We start from the raw sequence: 22,181 nt of genomic DNA, 5'->3' as shown, positions 1-22,181 counted from the left end.
AGGAGCATGTTTATATAGGCCTTGAATCTTGGGATGGTGCTAAATGGCTTTGGCCCTGTATACCTGAAGGAGTGTCTCTACCCCCATCATTCATCCCAGACACTAAGGTCCAGTTCCAATGTCCTTCTGGCGGCTCCCTTGTTGCCCACCCTGTGAAACTCCCTTCCGTCAGATGTCCAGGAAATAAACAACTATCTGACTTTTAGAAGACAGCCCTGTAGTGGTTAATGTGTGATGTTTTACTGTGTTTAATGTTTCAATTTGTTGGAAGCCTCTCAGAGTGCCCCGGAGTGTCTGGGGCAACTCAGTCAGGTGAGCGGCATATAGATTGTTGTCATCATCTTCATCTTCATCATCATCATCATGTGCCAGAGGCAGACCTGCTTCTTCTGATTCAGGTTTCTCCCCTCTACCCCGCCACCCTGCAAATTTGTAGAATGGGTGTTTTGTGGGTATTTCATCTGGAAAAAGGAGGGATGGAAAGGGGTTCTGAATGCTGCATTGACTGTTATTTTTCCTCCACAGCACTGGTCATTTTCTGTTGCTTCCTTGTTTCCAACATTGCCCTCTGAAGCTAAGCCAACCAGGTCCTAAAGCCAAAATATAAATAGAGGGTCGTGTTTTGTGCATGTAAGAAAATTGCATGTTGCTGTAACAGCAGCATAGATGGGTGAGTGGGTTAAGCTGGCTGATAAGCATGAACCTTTATGAGCTCATGACGAAGAGCATAGGAAGGTGTCTGGTACTGAGTCAAACCATTGGTCCATTGGTATAGTTTCCCAGTGTCCTGGCAGCTATTTTCCAGGATCTTGAACCAGCCTGACCTGAGGATTTCAGGGATTCAAGAATTGAAACTTGGACTTCATGCGTGCAAAGCAGAAGCTCTACCAGTGAGCTAAGGCCCTTCCCTAACTATGCACAGTTGCTATGGCAGAACGAGAGAGGTGAAGATGCTCAGTTGTGGCAAGAATTTTATAGTAATCTATTGTCCTCTCCTTCTCTCTCTACCTCAGGTTACAGTGGGCGGAGAAGAATGGCACTACATAGCCACACAAGGACCTTTGCCACAAACATGCCATGATTTCTGGCAAATGGTGTGGGAAGAAGGGGTGAATGTGATAGCCATGGTGACAGCAGAGGAGGTATGTAATATGTGGTTGCATGCTAACAAATCTCCAGAGTCCTCTTCACGGGGAACTCTGCAAATTGTACCTCTGTAAGGTGTATAAAGGTAAAGGGACCCCCGACCATTAGGTCCAGTTGTGACTGATTCTGGGGTTGCGGCACTCATCTTGCTTTGGCTGAGGGAGCTGGCGTACAGCTTCCGGGTCATGTGGCCAGCATGACTAAGCCGCTTCTGGCGAAGCAGAGCAGCGCACAGAAACACTGTTTACCTTCCTGACAGAGTGGTACCTATTTATCTACTTGCACTTTGACGTGCTTTCGAACTGCTAGGTTGGCAGGAGCAGGGACCGAGCAACGGGAGCTCACCCCGTTGCGGGGATTCGAACCACCGACCTTCTGATTGGCAAGTCCTAGGCTCTGTGGTTTAACCCACAGCGCCACCCGCGTCCCTGAGGTGTAAGGTGTATAGGGGCCTCCTAACAACTCTCATCAGTCTTAACAAACTTTGGGGGAAGCCATGACTGTTGCTGTCATAGCAATTTACATATATGGCGTGAATGTGGACAAAGGCAGATTTCCTATAAAATGTCTAATCAGAAGGTGTGGTAAGGTTCACAACATGATGGTGATACACATTCCCCATTTTAGTCACTAGCATCTGATACTCGGATGGAACAGCACAATTTGGTGGCCCATCTTTGGGCAGGGAAGTGGGGGAGAAGAGGGGCAGAGGTGGATTTAGGGGCGCATGATTAGTTTGGTGGCACTGGGAGTGAAGCCTTGGGGGTGCTGCAGGGGCACCACAACTGTGGTGTAGAATGGAAGGCGGGGCGGGGGGGGGATTTGACATTGCACAGGGCGCCACTGAAATTTGAGGCCCCAAAGTCCACCACTGGGGGGGGGGGAGTTGCTCACTGCACCATCACGGCCACAAAAGTCCTGGTGGCCATGAGCTGTCCCCTCAGAGCACCTCTTGGAATGGCATTCATCCAAGTGGGCCTGCCACCGACCTCAGGTCGAACCTCACTGCAGATATAGGCAGTACATTCAGAGATGTTTTGTTTGCTTGCATTTTCTCTTCCCCACCCAGTCCTAGTTCAAAGCTGAGAGCGTGCATTCCTTGGGCCTCTGTGGGCTTGCTCTCTACCCTTTGATCAGCTTGTCCTGTGCTAGAGGATAAGAGCGAGAGCCACTCTTGAGATTGGACCATGTTTTATCTTGTGTACGCTAAGGGAGGTTCAAATAGTTGCGTGCATGTTTTGAAGATAGAGGAAGCGCTCTCCATGACAATGCTCTCCATGCTTCACTCTGCCGGTCCTTTTGCTCTCCTGTTTGCTGTTTTGTTTTTCAAACTTCCTTTGAACCTTTGCCTGGGATGACTCAACCCCTTACAACCTTGTTTGTATCAGTCTAGCTGGCCGCACAGTGTAATGATGGAAGTTTAGCTCCATTAGAAGATTGCTGCATGCCAAACAAAGCAGTGAATTCTGAGAACACAAAGCTGCCCTTATTTGAGAAGAATGATATTCTCAACCCATCCAAGGCCACCTCTGCATTACTAGCATCCTTATCAGCTGCGAATACATCAGAAGTTGTTGTTCCAGTTAAAAGTATCCAGTAAAAAGAGAGAGAAGAAGTCGCCTTTATTCCCATGCCAAGCAAAACAGTTATTTCTGTTGTAATCCCACAACTGTATATTGTGCTATAAACCTGGCACACACAAGTAACCAGCCCTGCATCCTGTTCAGAACTCGGCTGCCTTTACAGGCACACAGGAACAGCTGTTCTGTTTAAATAGTGTGGCCCGATTTTCCCCATTTTAAACATTTAGCACTATCAGCTGTTCAGAAGGGGGAGCAAGAGTCCATTAAATGCACAGTTACAGAGTAATCTGACCACAGAGAAAGCCTCTTTCTAAGCGGCGGCAGGCAACGGGGCTGTCTTAGGACCTGAACTCTGATTACATGCATGCATTCATATTATGGCTTTTATGATGCTTGGAAACGACGAGGAATCTCCACTGTCCTGAGACGGTGGAAATTTGCAGACAGTAATTGCAGTATGAATGCACACTCCATGATAAGAGGGCACTCCTGGAACCCAGAATGCACGGAGGCAAGGGAGATGTTCATGGGGAAACAGTCAAATAGGATCAGTCCCTTTCCCGCTCCCCATTTTCCTCTGATGTCCTCACTCGGCTATTTTCTGGGAAACTATAACATGATGCCCTGAGGTGGTTGCTTGAACTTTGGGTTTGTTGTTATCCCCCACAACAAAGCGCATCTGTGATATTTTTCTGTGCAGTGCTGTAAACACACACTAGAAATGCTTTGTCTGGAGCACACAGCATTGTTTGAGGCTGCATGTTGTTGTGCAGTTATTAGCCTGAACACACATTTTGGGACTGTGAACAATTATGGGATGTTTCCTTTACACTGGTCTTCAGATTTTGCTTGCGGCGTGTACAATCCATACAGGTGTGCCTAAGGGTGTGTGAGACTTGTTCTGTAGCTGTGAAGTCTTCCCTGGTTGGTGGCACCAGCTTTATCATGGCGCCCTGAGGGAGAAGGGGTCAGTTTGCGTAGAAGTTACACTTTGCCAGAGTTTTGCCCAGTTTCCCTTGACCCTACAGCAGCTTCTGGGGTACGAGGAAAGCATTTATGCTAGGGATCAGCAACTGGAGTCTGCTGAGCCAAAACTTTCAAGGACACATTCCAGCCAGGCAAAACACTTGGGGGTGTGATGAAAGGCTAGAGATGGATGAGGCCTAGGTAGAGTTTTGAGGCCTGGAGGGCCACAACTGGCCTGCATTCCTGAAGTTTTCCCACCCTTGCTTTAAACCACACTGGCACTGTACTTGATTGTTAGACATACCTGTGGTTTGTGGCTGTAAGAACAGGACTGTGCTGATTTTTTTTTGCTTCTCTTTCCTTTTGCTGTGGGACAGGAAAGAGGAAGAGCCAAGAGCCATCGCTACTGGCCAAAACTCGGCTCCAAGCACAGCTCAGCCACTTACGGGAAGTTCAAGGTGACCACCAAATTCCGCACCGATTCGGGTTGCTATGCCACGACGGGTCTCAAGGTCAAGCACCTTCTGCTAGGGCAGGAGAAAACGGTGTGGCATTTGCAGTACACCGACTGGCCGGATCACGGTTGCCCAGAAGAACAAGGCTTTCTCTGTAAGTTGTGTGTGTGTGTGTGTGTGTGTGTGTGCGCGCGCGTGCGTGTGTTTGAAATGTGGGTGCCTTCTTTTTGTTTTGAGTGAGGAAATCAGTGAAGTTGAATTAAATGTTGGAGTGGGTCCTTAGAACTATTTGCTGATGCACACACACATATATATACATATATATGAAATATATATATATATAGGCCATATAATGATACTGACATTTATTTGCTGAGCTTTAGTTGTAGGGTCGAATAATAATAATAATAATAATAATAATAATAATAATAATAATAATAATAATAATAATAATAATTTATTTATTTATACCCCACTCACTCTGAGTGGCTCCCAAGAGAATAATAATAATAATAATAATAATAATAATAATAATAATAATGTGATAAAATATCAAACATTAAAAACTTCCCTAAACAGGGCTGTCTTCAGAAAGTCAGATAGTTGTTTATTTCTTCAACATCTGATGGGAGGGCATTCCACAGGGCAGGCACCACTACTGAGAAGGCCTCTGCCTGGCTATTATTATGTTTGGATGTGTGCTGTGGAGAGGGACCGAAAGTGGAACTGTATGTTAAAAAGAATCTGTGAAAAACTATTAACAACAAAAAGGGAGGGAAATATTTTCTCGACTGTGTCAATAGCTTTGTTGTGCAGTTGTGTATAGGCCTTGTGTAGAAGTTCCACTTTGCCAGGGTTTTGCCTCGTTTCCCTTGACACTACCAGGGCAGGAGGAAAGCATGCATGCTAGGGATCAGCAGCTGGAGTCGGCTGAGTCTAATCTGAGGGATGCATATCCCCATATGCCAGCCTAGAGGCTGTGTGAAATTCCTGGAGTTTATGGCAGCAGAAGCTGCTTGCAGATCACTCCATGGAATGGGGATTGAGATGATGGCCCATTGCCCCATGCTTAAGGTGGCCTTGCGAGTAAAGTGTTTATTGAGCAGAGGAGGTGGCCGTTGCTCAGTTGAAGAGGATGTGCTTTGCATGCAGAAGACCCCAGATTGATTCCCTGGCATCTCCAGAATTACCAGCTAGCATAGATGGAAATCATCATGCCCAAGAGCTGTTGCCCATTTTAAGAAGAAAAGAAGCTAGATTATGTCAGCACTTAATCCATAAAATAAAATTAAACATGTGTGATAGTTGCACAAATGTCTTTTCCTTATGTTGTTACAACAAAGACTCTGGTGGCACCCCTGCATTTATTTGCAAACGTTTGAAAATCATCAGAATTTGGGGGGGAAACTGATAGTGATGATGAACAGCATGAAAACAACAGCAAAATTACGTTCGTGAAACAAGCACACAATGCATCACAAATGAGTTGATCATATTAATACATAAACATAGGCAGAGCCCCCATCAGGGAAAACATGGGTGACAGATAAATGAGCAGGCCTCTGAATGCTAATACTGTAGGTTCCCACCTGATGTTCATTGGGAGTGCATTCCAAGGGGCAGGTGTCACCACTCTAAAGGCCCTGCTCTTATCTGATGAACCTTGGAAGCATATGGCACAACACAATATGTCTCTTCTTTAAAGGTTGAGTTCATGTAGACCACAGAGCCTTTAGGTTTTGTTAAAGGCAGTAGCCCTCTTCACTCCTAAATGCATCTGTGTTTAGTAAGCATGTGAGTTAGTGGTGGGATTAATGGGGCTGAGCATGCTAGCTCTGTCACACACACACACACACCCTGGTTGTCCTCCACAAATTGAAGGATAACTCTCTGCAACAGGAAGCCTCTTGTAATGCAGATTCCATCTCCAGGCTGCCACTTGTGGAGGGTGATAATATTAGCAATGAAGCTGGTATGCTCACCACATACCCTTCCTATGTCGACTTAACAAAGAAGGGGTTTTTTTGGGTGACATTCAGTGACATGTAAACCGCGTTAAGAGGACTGTCTGTTACCACGCAAGGCAACTGTTTTCTTTCCTTCTTTGTTACCCTACACGGGGCTTTCTCTGTGTAGGAACATTTGTGCATGAAACAGGCCTGCTTGAGAGAGAGAGAGAGTCAGCAGGCATGTTTGAAATTCAGAGACATTCTGCAAGGTAAGGAGAGGGCCAGATGGATGCTCCCTGCCCATTAGATACTGGCTCTGACAGGCATTTGTTTCAAGGGGACCTTGCTGCTGTTCTGATCCCAGCCTGTTAATAGCAGGAATTGCTGTAAGTAATGTCTACAGTCATCTGCTTAAGGGACTTGGGGATTTGCAGAGGGGGAAAGAGAGAGAGTGTGTTATTTTTTTCTTTTAAAAAAAGAGCTGTTTAATTTAAAGGACCGAAGTCCCAAGTAGTAATTGACACCCTGCTGCTTCTTGCTTAACTCAGTGCTGTTTGCTGTCCAGAGGCCAAATAATTAGTGTCTTCTAAGAATGGTAAATTATCATAATTTAAAAGGAAGCTTGCTCCTCCATGCATTCGTCCTCTTTTTATGTGAAGCTGGGTAGCATTTCAGGAATGCGATTTCCGTTTTATTCCCACCACGCAGCCTATTTGGAAGAGATCCAATCTGTGCGACGCCACACCAACAGTGTCCTGGACAGCAGCAACAACTGCAACCCCCCAATTGTCGTTCACTGCAGCGCCGGCGTGGGGAGGACGGGGGTCGTCATTTTGACGGAGCTCATGATTGGCTGCTTGGAGCACAATGAGGTGAGCAAACGTGTCTTTCAGAAGGCGGGCCTCTTCTTGCTTAAATACAGGTGTGTTCCTGCAAGCCCTGCTGCAAAGCGTGAAAGTATGTGGGGAGGAGGTCCACAAATTCCAGAGGGGTAACCAGGTTAAGTCTCAACAAACATCCAAAAGCCTGGCGGAAGCTTTTGCAAATTGCTTCAGCAGATGCCCAAAGTGGTTGTCAGGTGTTGTGAAAAAATGGAGCGGTGCAAGAAGTAGTCTGTTGACAGTTCTTTGCAAAGCTTAAGGTAAGCAAAATGTCTGTTCACAACACCTTTCCAAACTATTATGCGATTCCCTTTAGATAGGTTTTCTAACCTGACCTGGTAAGCAAGCTTCATTACTTTCTTTCAAGTAAGAACTGCGCTCTTAGTGCTGCTTCCTCTACACACTCACACCCACACCCTTTAAGCTACTTTTTCCAGGAACAAAATGGCCAACCAAGGTAATCGGATATGGGCTGGCAAAATGAAAAACACCTTTTTGCAATACTGAGTGCAAAAAAGGAAATGTTTTCATTTAGAGAGTTGCAATAAGTATGCCATGACAGATAAAATATTTCTCCCAGATCGCTAAACATTAAGGAAGCTTGACTTGGAAAACAAGGATGTAGCAACTGATTTGTTTTTGCATCAGGTAGCGGAGGAAAGAGAAATATGGCAGATGCTCAGTTATTGGGCTGGGCTGTGCAAGTCCCAACTGGTCTGCATTCCCTGCCCCCATGCCTAGGCAAGGCTAAGTTCTAACTGGCTTAGCAAAGCAATTAGATCATGAGCTGTTTATCAGATTCCGCACAGCAGCATTCTTTAGTAAGAGTGTGCAAGTATAGCAAATTTCAGAATAGAGAGCTGGCATTCTTAACCTGCTTCTGCCTGAATGAGGTGCCTCAAATGGATTGCTCCATCAGGAAACCTGGTCAATGTGGTCCTATTCGGGCTTTGCATTCTGGTTGGTGCTGTCTGCCTGGTTCTAGACTTGGGTATGTGTACCCCACTCTCATTCTTTTCAGGGAGAAAGTAATACATGAACGGGACTGTACTATTTTTTAAAAAAATAATATTTGCCCTCATTAGTACATTAGTCCATGCTTTGCATGAAACAAGATCTCCTTTATTTAAATTTTCCTTTATTTAATTTTTTATACCCCAGCGTCCTAGCCTAAAAGACACTGCTCAGGGCAGCTAACTACATGGAAAATTGCCGCTCCTGAAAACAATACAAAACAATTCCAGAGAAACCGAGAGACCAGGTGGCGGTTTAAACAAAACACCCTAAGAACATTGTCTGCCTCTATTGCTGACTGTTCGCCATAATAAACATTGATTGATTGATTGATTGATTGATTGAACATTGTCTGCCTCATAAAATAAAAGCCTGCTAGAATAAAAGGGCTTTCAGTTATTGACAGCTGCAAAAATAAGTATTGCAAAGAACTGGAAATAGAATGGCACCCCAGGATTGGCAGATTAGCTTGATTAAAATACAAACCATTGTAATAATGACCAAACATGTTACAGAAGAACCAAGTAAGTTTATAGAAAGAGGGTCTTTTGTTTGCAATGCCTTGGAATGATAAATACCAGAGCAATATTCAACCGTACAATTCTTTTGCTTTATTGTAAATATATAGCTCATGAACGATACATGAGCAGATTGCAAACATATAAAAGCTGTACAAATCAATATTACTGGCAAAAAGGAGTGAGAGAAGGAGCTATCAACCTTCACGGGGCAAGGCGTTCCATAATCTGGGTGCAGTCGCTAAGAATACGCTCTTTCTTGTCCTAGACTGATGTGATTTCACTGTAGCTGAAACACCAGGTCATGGTGGCAGTGCTGGGCACGATCTCTGCCGGAGGCCTTTGGAGAGCAACAAACAGTTCTAGCCAGCTGTCTGCCTCAGTATAATGCTGGTTTCATCAGCTTCTTTGGGTAGCTGGGGAACTGCTGACCCCCCAAAATCGAGTACAGGCCAGATGATAAATTCATGGAAGATAAGGCTGAGTGGCTACTGGCCATGATGGCTGTGTTCCCCTTCCACTATAGAGGCACTGTGCCTCTGAATATTGGTTGCTATGAATCATAGACGGGGAGAGTGCTGTTGCCTCAGAATCCTACTTGCAGATTTCCATAGGCATCTGGTTGGCAACAGCGGGTCTTGATGGGCCTTTGGCTCTCCGTATTGTCTTTCTCCTCACGGCGAGGGAGAGGAATGCATGAGAAGCAGAGATTACTACCATCTTGAGAACTTTCCAAACTGCATCTTTTGAACAAGCCCTGTGATGCAAGATGCAATTATTTATTTAGAGTATTTGTACCTCGCTCTTCAACCAGAAAGGCTCCCAGAGCGGCCTACATGAAATCAAAACAAAGTCCTCTTATTTCCGTGGCAAGGAAGCTAAAGAGGCTCTTGCCACATTGGCATGGTCTGTGCCAGTCTTCACCAACCTGGTTTCCTCCAGATGTTTTAGATCACAAACTCCAAGCTGGCTGGGGCTGATGGGAGTCTGCAGTCCGCAAACATCTGTAGGGAACCAGCTTGGGAAAGCCCCTTTTTGTGTGGTAAGGGAAGTTTCAGAAATAAGGTTGTCTGTATACTGGAAACGAATGTGGTTTGGTGAATGAAACTGGTGCCTGGGAGGCACACGCAGCCCCCGGAATGAGACAGACCTCTCTGGGCATCTTCCTTATGAAGCGCAGCCCGGGACGATCACAAATCAGTCCCAGTGCGCACCAGCGACACATGTCTAAAGACATGTGTACGCTCAATCAGCAGAGTATAGCAGAAACGATCGTGGAGCGTGGGTGTAGCATTCTAAGTGATTTATTAAGCAATATATACAGGACAAGGGACGTGGGTGGCACTGTGGGTTAAACCACAGAGCCTAGGACTTGCCAATCAGAAGGTCGGCAGTTCGAATCCCCGTGACGGGGTGAGCTCTCGTTGCTCAGTCCCTGCTCCTGCCAACCTAGCAGTTTGAAAGCGCGTCAAAGTGCAAGTGGATAAATAGGTACCACTCCGGCGGGAAGGTAAACGGCGTTTCCGTGTGCTGCTCTGGTTTGCCAGAAGCAGCTTAGTCATGCTGGCCACATGACCCGGAAGCTGTACGCCAGCTCCCTTGGCCAATAAAGCGAGATGAGCGCCGCAACCCCAGAGACAGCCACAACTAGACCTAATGGTCAGGGGTCCCTTTTCCTTTACCTTATATACAGGACAAAGTAATCATGGCGTCCTCTTACTTCTTCTCCAAGAGAGAAAGAAAAGTACAATGGTACAGAACAGCGGAAGAGAGATAAGACTGACTTCCGTTCTCACATTTTCCAAGCCTAGAAAGTAAACACTGACATGTGATGTAACAATCACACATCCAGCAACAGAGGAGTGAAATTCTAACAGGGTGACTCTTCCAGTCAAAAAGGTAATGGCAGAGTTGAAGAAGGCCATTGGTGAGATAAAGTGATGAAGTGAGAAGTGTACTAATTCTACAAAGGCAGGAAAAGCCTGGCTGGTGGGTCGAGAGATTCGCCAGTCCCCTAATAACTGTAGTGACTAGGTGAGTGAGGGGAGACTGTTGAGCCATTGATGCAGAGCGAGCATTCCTCTCAGGTGAGGAGCTTGCGGCCTGGAAGAAAGAGCTGGCTGTTGCTCGGTGACAGATGTCCTTTGATTTCCCAACCTCTTTTCTAGGAAGTCATTACTGTTCTCTTTTTCTCATATGAAGACCATAATAAATGCTTTTAATGGCTGCTCCATCTGCAGTTTGCTCTAATTTTACCATCTTATCTATCTCCACTCTGTTTTCTGCAACTTCGTTCACCATACCAGTTTTTATAGCTACTGAGAAGGGCTGGGCGATGTCTGGTTTTCAGCATCATGATCTATCACCAGCTAAACATAGCGCTATACCGATATATCACGATGTCTGAAATAAGGATGGAACTATGTAGAGGCAAACGGGGTGATGTCCTGGCAACCTCTACTACTTTAGGGTTCTAAAACGGATACATCTTTTACTTACCTTTAATGTGTTATTAACATTTGCTATTTTAATGTACAGAGCAACAGGGGTGGCAGGAATAATGAGGGAAGCGATGGCCAGCTTCACAGTTTCTCCCATGTCACCATTTTATTTTTTTACATATTTATATTTGTACATTTATATGTACAGATTTTTACATATTTATATTCCTTTGATTTTGCAGAGAGTGGATGTTCCAGTGATGCTGCAACACCTGAGGGAGCAAAGGATGTTCATGATCCAAACCATCGCTCAGTATAAATTTGTCTATCAAGTCCTCATCCTCTTCCTGCAAAACTCTAGACTCATTTAACAGCCTCAGAAGAGACCCAGCTGTTTTCCCATACATGCAGCCTTCTGGATCTGGCTGAGAATCCCTCCCTCCATGTTGTTGTGGGGGGAGGGGCGTGTTCTTTTGGCAGTATTTTGTGACAAATACGCAAAATTGACAGTAGGGAGACCTTGTTCTTCCTACAAATTATTTTATACGAGATAATTTATTATTATTATTTTTCCTCGCAATGATGTGTGAATGTTCTTAATTTGTGAAACACGTTATGACTTTGGAATTATGGAAACACATTTCATATGGCTGACCTTTTTACAACCTGACAGTTCCTATCTGGCAGCGTTCTCTCGACTTTTGCGTTTCTGTACGACCTGTTAGGCTGTTTTTATTCTTCAGTTTGGAGGGATGCAACCTATTTTCAGGGCATAGAAGAGGTGACTCATGTTAAAAAATAATGGATTTTTGTCCGAATCTAAAAGCAAATATCTTTTTCTATACAGGCAACTCCCAATTTACGCAGGGGTTACGTTCCAACGCACTGCACATATAAGTGAAATCATGTATTTTGAAACACTATTGAAAAGGCTGCAAACACCCCATTCAGCCCCCGCCTGGTTCTGCCCTCTTTTGTGACATTTTTGTGATGTTTTCGAGTCTCTTCTGTGTTCGGTGTGATGCGTGTGTGTGCAGTTGCACACATATCAGATGCGCCTAAAACAGATGTTGTTCTGTGTGATGCATGCAGCTTTTTACAGGGAAACAGCCTGGTTTTCCAGTCGACTCTTAACATCCAGGTGAGCAGCATTGGGCAGGAATGCTCATAATGTCTTGGTGATGGTTGAAAGCAGTACTTCTGTATGTGTAGCCACAAAAAAAGCTCAAATGGTTTAAATAGAATCTGTCATTGACCTTATCCTCTAACACCCCAGACCCACTTCACTTCCTTTTTCTCCCATAAATGGTATTGAATCCTGGCTCAGGAAAACGATTTCTCATGACTGAGCAGAGGATCTTGTGAGTAGAAATGGATCACCTGGTCCTGTTTCTGGTTGTGTGCCAGTTTGTCACATGTTTTGGCTATCTGTCGCATTCCACCTTGTTTTCACATTAAATCCGATTTTTATTTTTATTTTATTTTTAGAAAAGTAAAACTGTACGAAAACTCGTATTTAAATTCAAATCTAAATACGTATTCTAAATGTGTATTTAACTGCATATCTTATCTCAGAAGAAATGTACGGGTTTCAAAAGGTATTTAACTGTAAAATGCAGATTTTTTTTAAACAGACAAATTTTTGGTACTTTAGCATGTAGCAAAATTTGGGAAAGTGCAAAACCTGAAGAGTGATGATTTTCCATTCCATGCCTTTGTCCCCAGGAAATGAGAACGGGGTTTGTTTGATTAAAAAAATGCAGACAGGGCAAAATCCCACCCACCCACCCAGCCCTATCAGTGAGTTTTGGGAGGGAAACCAGAACTGATTTTGTGTGAAAACAGTATGGGGATTTAATTCCGGTAATGATAATAAATTCCTTGGCTGAGCACATGCTCAGAGGCTCCCTTATCTTTAATTCTTAGTCTTTGCCTGCCCCGTGGTGGACATCAGAGTTCCAGTACAAAAGGAAGTAGGAAGCCTGCTCAGGCCTTGTTCAGGGAACCAGCCACTGAGAAGTTCTTCTGTGCAGGCCCATGAGATTTCACAGCTCCCACTCATTTCAACAGACCTTGTGGGTACCATAAATATCCACACTCTGATTCCTAGAGTACATTTTTATGGTAAAGCAGTACTTTCGAACATCAGGAGCTGTCTTGTATTGTGAGTCAGACCTGTGCCCTCCTAGTCTAGACTGGCAGTGGCTGTCCAATGGCCATTCAACTGGGAAACCTGATGATTGGCCATGGAATTGTTTGCAGGAAGAGGGTGCCTTCCACTTCTAAGCTGTGCATGGCCCCTCCTTCAATGATGCATCTATGATGTTCTGTCAGTGGTTCTTTGACCTTCTGTTTGTTTGTTTCTTTGCATGCTGTCAATTTCAGGCAACAGTGCTTAAGCAGCACTGCTGAGATTGGCAGGCAGCTGGTACCCTTCTTCCCCAAGAGCAACACCGGATGTAACAAAAGAAAGCAGGGACAAATCCCAGTTTTTATTCATTTAATCAATCGTATGGATTTGTTGAGTGTGAATTAAAAAAACGTGGGTGGAACTCGTTGTTGCGCTAAGGTGATAGTTCCGTCAGTTCAGGCATTACTGTATTAAATCTCCCTTCTCCACCGCCAGCACTGGGGGTTCTCCCAGTCTTCCCAAGCAGATGTGGGAAGGCATGAGGGGTGTTGTGTGGGGAGGACAAAGAATGTGGGGGTGGGGAGTCCAATTGCACTAGCAGGACTCATTGTGCTGGGTTCTACTTAGCTCAGTGTTTCTCAACCTGTGGGTCCCCAGATGTTGTTGGACTACAACTCCCATCATTCCTAGCCAGCATGACCAGTGGTCAGGGAAGATGGGAGTTGTAGTCCAACAACATCTGGGGACCCACAGGTTGAGAACTGAACCCAGTCCTCAATTTCTGAAGCAAAGAGCATTAGAAATGAATTCCCTTTATGTTTAGGTAATGCACACAAACGTCATAGCAGAGCTCATCTTAGAACAGGCATTCTCTTCTGTGTAAGAGAACAGGAGAAACGTGTATTTTAAGATGGTGCTGGCTTCTTATCTGTACCCTTTTATAAGTACTGGTGCATAATCAAGCTACACACTTTGACCTTTAGAGCAAATCTATGGAGGGAGGTGGAGGAATACATCATGGAGGGAGTTCCATTGTTCTCCCCCACCCACTTTTTATTTGTTAGGCTTTTCCTCTTCCATTGGAAGAAATGAAAGGTTTTTGTTTTTTTAATCCCATGGAAATCCAGTGGGAGGGAAAATAACTCCATTCGTGTAGTCTCTCTCCCTTCCCCCATGCTCCAATTCTGGGGGCCAATTTCGGAAATGACGGGGCTTTGAATCTACTAGATCCGGATCTGCCGCTGATGTGACCTTCTTTTTAACCCTTTCGCCCTTGGGACACCAATGACATTTCAGTGCCACGAATGGCATTCATTCAGTGCCCGGAGGCCTGTAGCCACAGACTTCCATTTCAGATTGCAGAGAGGCACAGTTTCCAGTGGGACTCCCAACTGCCCTTCTTGGGAGCTTAGGATTTCTCCCTGAAAGTGTTGTTTTTAATTGACGAATCAATCAGACTTTATACCACCTAATGAAATGGTAGACCACATTGAGATACTTCAAGTTGCCCCCAAAATGATGAAGTGAAGAAAGCACAGGGAAAGCCTCTCACTGATGCACCTTTAGAAATTCTGCTGCTTCCTTAGTTAACTCCAATTTTCAGTCCAGCATCTCCTTGCCGATGCCAACATATCTCTTGTTAAATTAGCTGCAACCATTTAAAGTCTTTTAGTGGCATCTGCATGATAATTGCACAGAGACGCTTTGTATCTGGGAAGCCGGCCAAGGAATAAACCTTGAAGCAAAGTGTATTAAATTAGTTATCTCATTATAGCTTTTTGAATAATTTCCTAATGATGAATTAAGTTTGAACCCAGAGCTGTCAAGTCCCATTGCTCCATTTGGCCTGACAGGTAGGGAGTAAGATGGGGGAAATCAACCACTCCGAGGTCTGATTACGACGAGATCTGGGTTGGAATGGGTATATTCTTGGCTTTTCTGGAAGTGCACAAACAAAAAAAGAGCCATATTTAATAAGCAGGCATAATGGATGCTAAAAGGGAAAAGTCGATGCAAAGCCGCCAAGGCTTTTTGTCACAGTGCACACATCTTGCACACAAAATTACAAGGGAAAGCCTCCTGAATGAGCGAACAATGCTCACCAGTGAGCCAAATAGTTGCTAACATAATAAGCAACAATTTTCATGCTATTCCTAAAATGGCTGATGGGTATTCAAAGTGACTTTCCTTCTTTTTTAATTAAAACGCCTGTTAAATTTAGTGTGATTTTTCACATTAGATTTGACCTTGGCAACTTTCTTAACATCTTACTCAAAACAAGAGATCCTTGCATATCTTCACTTATTCCTCTCTACCCTTAATTATAACACTCACCAGTTTATCAATACTGGTGTGGTCCATACCCCCCTGGTTTTAGTAGGGTCACTTGACAAAAGTAAAACTTAAGGTTGTGATTTCAATGATGTGCTTTCTCAAAACCCAAGATCCTTCTCGGATCGCATCAAAGTTTGGGAATGAATTTGCCCCAGAATAAATGAGAGCAGGACTTTTAAGAGAGCTGCTTTCCATTACTTTGCCATAGTTTTATTTTGGCTTTTTTTCTTTTATTATTAACACAAGTCTCTGCTCAGTAGTCCCTAATCCAGATAAAGTTAGTTGAAAACCACATTCCTATTCAAGAATGGGTCCTGTAAGGGCTGAAAGAAGCAAGATTTGTTGAGAAAGCTGGGTTGTGTCCCAATGGTTCATCTATCTTGGGAGTTTAATATAAATTGTTATTAACCAGGTATCTGCATACAAAGAAGAGTGATGTTTATATGAACCCCATTTCTTTCTGCAGAAAATTAATGCTTTACTAAATCACCCTGTCTGACAGTTGACCTGTACACCCAAACTCCATGACCTTTCTTTCTGACTTTGTTGGATGACCAGTACTTCGTTAACATTTAGGAGAGTCTTTTTAAAAAAATGTATTTTTATTAAAGATTTAGGAGAATCTTGTTGACAGTTTAAGCGTGTCTAAGATGGCAGCAGTAGTTTTATGCTCTTCCCTGGGCAAATCCAAACTGGCCATGATGATTCTTGCTTTAGTGATATCTAGGTCACAACTGTCACACCTGTCATATTATTATTGGGATTACAGCTAGTCCAGATGTCAAGCAAAACCATAGTGAGCTTATGATGCTGATGCTGAAACACCTATGTTGTTTTCCTGGCCCAAAGCAAAGTGCTGGCGATGGCCTTTTAAGTCCTAAATTATTGAAGGATAGCTTTCTCTTATATGGATCTCCTCACAGTTAAAAATCTTCCTGAAAAGGCCTCCTTTGGCTTCCTCCACTAGGTGTACTGTAAGAACATTCTTCTCCCATACGAACCTTCTCAGAAACATAGATATTTGGTTCCTATTTTATGAACATTCCTGCTTTCTAATGTTGGATGGGTAGCTATTGTAGACGGGGGTCTTTTTATCTGGTTGTCCCCAGATTACGGAAGCACTGCTCAGGGACATATTCCAGGCATCATCATTGCTATCTTCCGGTACCAGGTGAAATCTCCCTTGTACACCCTAGCTTTATGTGAACTTCTGCATCGTGGAGCCTTGTGTATCTGCAGAGGCTCCCAGAGCAATTGAAAACTCTGGAAGATCACACAAGGTGCTGGGAGGTGTTTCACAGCTCCAGGAGAAGGGCTTAGGGCGGCCATGGGTAGGCAAATTAAGGCCCAGAGGCTGGATGCGGCCCAATCGCCTTCTAAATCTGGCCAGCAGACAGTCCAGGAATCAGTGTGGTTTTACATGAGTAGAATGTGTGCTTTTATTTAAAAGGCATCTCTGGGTTATTTGTGGGGCATAGGAATTTGTTCATATTTTTTCCCCAAAATATAGTCTGGCCCGCCACAAGGTCTGCGGGACAGCGGACCGGCCCCCTGCTGAAAACGTTTGCTGACCCCTGGCTTAGGTCATGTCTCTGCAGATCCTCTCTACCTGTGTTGCATCTGAGGGCAATAACATCTGAAGAGGACTAATGTCAGTTGGTTGAATTTTTTAGACTGGTCATGGTTGTTTTTAACTGCTTTTGTCGCCTGCCTTACAGATGTTTTTATAGTTGTATGCTGCAGATTTTTGCAAAGTGGCTTAAATGCCAAGATAGGGCACACACAAAAGAAAAAAAGAAACACTTTTTATGAACCCTAGTTCCATTAACAGGTTCAGAATCTAAATCCCCCCCTTCCCCCAAAACATAACGTCTGAAAATTAATTCAGCGCAGCCCCTGTTCTTCTAAAACACTTGTTTTTCTGCTGCTATCTGCTGCTGCCTTTAAAGGCATTAATAATAATTAAAAAATAGAAGCTGCAAGGAACTAAAATTAGCCTGTTGGGATCACCTCTGATGGGAATGTTCTCTCTCTTTGTGTAAACAGGAGTATCTGTTTTACAGAACGGTTGCATGTGCATTATTTCCATATTGCACCTGTATAATCATATCTGACTTGTGTTATACAGACTAACACACTAAATCAATTTTACATCACTGGATTGTTGTTAGTCTGGTTTTACTGCAGTATTTTTGTGTATCACCAGGGATTTTCTTTGTTGAGTCCAGAGCCATTATGAGAAAGACTTACGTTCTTCTGTATGTATAAATTTTGTAAACAATTGAGTTCAACTATTTTTATCTCCATTAATCCGGTATGACTGCCAGACACCTTTTTGTACTATTGAAAGCCTGTTTTTAAATAAAAGAAATCTATGCATGCATGCTATTTTGTACCCTAATGTATATTCATATCAGAACATAAGCTTATGCTTGTCGGTTTTGTTTTGTATAGAACCGATTGACTTTTGACAGTATTTTTGCACTTTTTTTCCTTTTCCTTCCTGTTTTATAAAGTTTTCTTCAGCATTAATAATTGCAATATTTTTTTTACTCCTTACACTACCTTTGTGTAAATACCTGCCTTTTGCAGCGAAAGAAAGTTTTGCCTCAAGCTTTTGTTTTGTAAGAGACTGTGCTTAGCCTTCATATTATGCAATAAAACTTTCTGCCCTCAAAATTCTAGTGGTCATCCTTGAAGACAACAGACGGGATATATTTATTGAACATTGTAACTTCCCTCATTATAGAGTAGCAGCCAGCATAATATAGCCTCATTGACTGCAGAAATGGGAGGGTTGCCATGCACCTGTGAAAGAAGGAATGTGTTACAGCATTTTCTCAGTGACGGGAATGATGTCAATTTAAATGCCTGGTCTGATACTTTGGTGCAAAGCAAGACCATGTATCTCCCAACATTCTTGACGGAATAGGCCATGGGTAGGCAAACTAAGGCCTGGTGTCCAGATCTGGCCCAATCACCTTCTCAATCCAGCTTGCGGACGGTCCGGGAATCAGCATGTTTTTACATGAGTAGAATGTGTCCTTTTATTTAAAATGCATCTCTGGGTTATTTGTGGGGCATAGGAATTCATTCATTATTTGTTTTTTCAAAATAAAGTCCGGCTCCCACAAGGTCTGAGGGACAGTGGACCGGCCCCCTGCTGAAAAAGTCTGCTGACCCCTGGATTAGGGCAGTATTACCCAGGTTACTCCGCAATGCCACACTGCTTGCAGGATGACAAATGAGTGCAGTGAATTTTGCACAATAAATTTGCACGCTGGGAGGTAAGTGATGCTTGTATGTTTGTAGGATGTATGTTCAGAGGATGTGTGGGGGAAGAGACCATGGCTGCTAAGCTGATCTACTAGAATATTAAAAAGCGTAAAGTGCCTTTGCAAATTCATTTTGTGTGACCTGCACACAAAGTCCTTACCTCACATGCTATTTCCCTGTTCACACACAATAGTAGTAGTGACTAGTCTCAAAGCACCCCAGGAGCATCGCAAGGCTGCAAACAGAGTCCAAAATAAAAAGACACCCTCCTCTAACTGTGCCATCCAGCAGTGTGCATATTGATCCCTGATAGCAATTCTACACTCTTTTATCCAGAAGACATCTTGACGTGATGAAATAGCAAAGGGTAGCAAGTAAATAGATGATCCTATTGCTTTTCCTTTGCATGTGTGCCTAAGGTACAGCCACTACTCGAGTTAGTTCCAGTTGCCTTCCATTTTAGAATTGCACTGTTAGCACCCTTTGTTTGGAGTTTGGCAACACATCCGCTAGCAGCAATGCAATTCACAGAAAGATTTTCATCAACTGTTGCATCCCAGCCATAGCAAGCATTTGATTAAAACTCTGCTATCTGAAAGTATCAAGACATGGCCAGTCTGCTTGGAAATTATGTTTCACTGACTAATTTCATTTCCTGTAAAACATGTGCTTCAGGGCCTTCTATGGACTTGTTAAGTGTTAAGCTTCCAACTGTTGGTCCTTATATTTTGAAGTGTGAGAGTTTATGGCAGTACCTTCAGAGAGGAGGGAAAGCCTGGGCAGTACGTCTGTCCACGGCATGCAGTTGGTCTGTGCTGCCTCTGTGCACTAAATACTGCTACTCATGAGCACAAATAGGGCAGATCTAACCATTTAACTTCCACATGGACCCACTGGCACTGGCAACCTGTATGTGCAGCTTCAGCTGCTCAGTGGAGGAAACTGGACAAACGTGCACCTTAAGGTGCATCTTGATGCACATCATCATAATGCTTGTTTTCTGCAGAAGAGGAATGCCTTCTTAAGGGAGGAGGGGGAAAATACATAGCCTCATGCAAAGCCACTACACATGGCCGTGTGGATACAACAGACATAAACAACAAAGCTGAAATCCTGAGCACATGCACCTGGGCATAAGCCCCACTGAAAGGAGTGGGACTTACTTCAAGGTAACGTGCATAGGATTTCACTGAGAATTTATGCTGTTGGCATTCATTCATTCATTTATAGTTTATGTAGATTCCATAGAAGCACATCCTTTCTGATAAGTTCCACTTACGATGACTGCTCTGAAAACCTCGCCAAGTACAGAAGGCTTCAGGTTTTAAATGGAGGGACCTTTAATGAAACTCTCAACCTAGAAGACATTAATATGCAACACGGGAAAAAGAAAATTCCCACACATATGAAGAATCACAGAGGTGGAAGGGACCTTTCAATTTTATCTCACCCAAGCTCCTACTCAGTGCAGGATCAACAACGGAGGATGAAATGACAGTATCCATGACAGACGGCTTTGGCAGCCTCTGCCTAAATATCTCCAGCAAAATAAAATTAATAATAATAATAATAATAATAATATCCTCTACTGCTGAGCTGCTCTCTTTTCTCTCTGCTTCTAAATACCAGTTGCTGGAAACTGCAGCTGGGGAGAATGCTGTTGAGGTCAGGTTCTACTTGCATGCTTTGCAAAGGCATGTAGTTGACCACTATTAGAAAAGGGTGCTAAACTAGATGGACAGCTGACTTGATGGAGCAGGACTCTTATGTTCTTAAGAAGTTTCTCCTAATGTTTAGCTGAAATTGGCTTCCCTGTATTTTCCACTCTTTGGTTCTAGTCCTGCCCTTTGGAATCTTCTGCCTACTGTTTTGGAGTTGCTAAGATTCTGTAAGATTGGGCCGCAAAGCTAATTGACTGGAACCAGTTTCTTGGGTGATACTGCATCCAGTTCTCACCAAAGAACAATAGTAAAGTCAACCCTACATCTCTCCTTATTCCTGAAGATATGTAAGACCCCAGAAACTTGTGCTAATACACCCATACACAATTTTCAGGGAACAGTATTGTCAGGGAGCTGACATCAGAGCGAGAAGCGGAGGCAGGGCTCCAGAGCGATGCTGGAGAGGGGACCAGCATGGGGGAAGGAATTCAGCATAACACCAATAGAGAAGAGAGGGAGATGGAGGAATTGGTGACAGGGCTCCAAGACCCTTCACCCGAAACTAGTGGAGAGAGCGCTGGCACGCCCATGCCTTCCCCTTACTTGCGCAGACGCGTTCCGCGTAGGGAACATAGGAGGAGACTCGGGGTCAAACAGCTTTTATGCTGGAAGAGGTTCAAGAAACGCCCACTGACAGATTCTGCAAGTGACTAACAGGTCACGGAGGGCGAGCTCTGACCCTAAGCATGGTTGGGCAAGCAAACTAACTAAACCGAAGGCAATTTACGCACAAGTAACCCCTCACAACCATTACAAGTATGTTTCCATTATCCATGTTGACATTGCTATCCTAAGTGTGGACGCACAGTGTTAGAAACGAATAACGAGTCAATATATGCAAGAGCTAAGTTTGTAACAAAAATTTGGAGTGCAAATGTTGCAGCTACAATGAATGTGCCTGCAATGCATTTTTCGAAAGACAAAGTTCATGTCACAATAAGAAGGAAAGCAATCAAGCCGGCTCAAGCAAGGCTGTCCCATTTTAATTAATTGCTTTGCATGGCTAAGATACATAGTACATTAAAATCTGTAGAGAAAAGAATTGGTCATCTCTGCACATGATCAATCAAAGGCATTAGCTGTATGAAACCGTGGCATTTCCTTAGTGGGGGAAAAGCATTCAAAATTAATTCATCAAGGCTCAAGATATTTCACATCAACCTCAGAGAATGCAAGAGGTAAGGCCCGGGTGCACCACATGTTTGTCATTCCAATTATTTTACAGAAAAGCTTTCATCCCATGTCAATTTTCAAAGCACTCCTGAAGTTTCCATAGCAAGGCTTTTAAAGAAAGGTTGAAGGATTGCATAGATTCAAAGACTCAGTGGGCCTCTAATTCCTTTTTGATCTCTATAACGTATGGATGATCTTTCCCATGTGCTATCTCCATGATGGCAATTGCCTGCGAAAGAGGGAGAGAAAAAATACAATTGATTCAGACAGCCTTGGTTTATGAAATGTTCTCGTCAGGGATTCCAAAGAGTCAGAAACCTCTGACTGGTTTTTGTCCCCTTAAATGTACCCAACTGAAAACAGCCCATTTGATTGTAAAGAATCAAACCTTATTATATACACAGCACCTTTTGATCCTAAGAGATCTCCAAACTCTTTTGAAAGGCACAGACAAGCAAAAAGTTAAACGACATTGTATCTGCCTTTCTGTTCTAAACTTAACCAGAAGATGACTCTCAAAGAGAGCTGCTTCGAGCAGAATTTGGGCCTGCTTGTATTTGAAAGCAAGATGGAGTCTGGATGGTCAATGGGAG

At 43.7% G+C, this 22,181-nt stretch overlaps 2 protein-coding genes across 4 annotated transcripts in view; one reads left to right on the top strand and one right to left on the bottom strand.

Annotated features, from left to right (window-relative positions):
• PTPN14 (protein tyrosine phosphatase non-receptor type 14) overlaps nt 1–22,181 on the top strand; it is a 455,032-nt gene that overhangs the window by 95,031 nt on the left and 337,820 nt on the right. For 2 of the 3 annotated variants that reach the window (XM_081903738.1, XM_081903737.1), the window contains exons 16-19: nt 1,014–1,142; nt 4,073–4,304; nt 6,808–6,971; nt 11,196–18,097. In XM_081903738.1, the coding sequence (XP_081759864.1) occupies nt 1,014–1,142; nt 4,073–4,304; nt 6,808–6,971; nt 11,196–11,324 (654 nt within the window). In that variant the 3' untranslated portion in view covers nt 11,325–18,097. Of the gene's footprint in view, nt 1–1,013; nt 1,232–4,072; nt 4,305–6,807; nt 6,972–11,195; nt 18,098–22,181 lie in introns of those variants that run through there. The other variant, XM_081903739.1, reaches the window with a different exon arrangement.
• SMYD2 (SET and MYND domain containing 2) overlaps nt 21,378–22,181 on the bottom strand; it is a 35,025-nt gene continuing 34,221 nt past the window's right edge. The window contains exon 12 of the mRNA XM_081904230.1: nt 21,378–21,817. Coding sequence (XP_081760356.1) covers nt 21,737–21,817 — 81 coding nt within the window. The 3' untranslated portion in view covers nt 21,378–21,736. The remainder of the gene's footprint in view (nt 21,818–22,181) is intronic.

This window comes from Podarcis melisellensis, assembly GCF_964234715.1.
Source record: "Podarcis melisellensis genome assembly, chromosome: 3".
Lineage (NCBI taxonomy): Eukaryota > Metazoa > Chordata > Lepidosauria > Squamata > Lacertidae > Podarcis > Podarcis melisellensis.
Note: the sequence above shows the minus strand (reverse complement) of the source record. Positions and strands in the feature narration are given on the sequence as shown.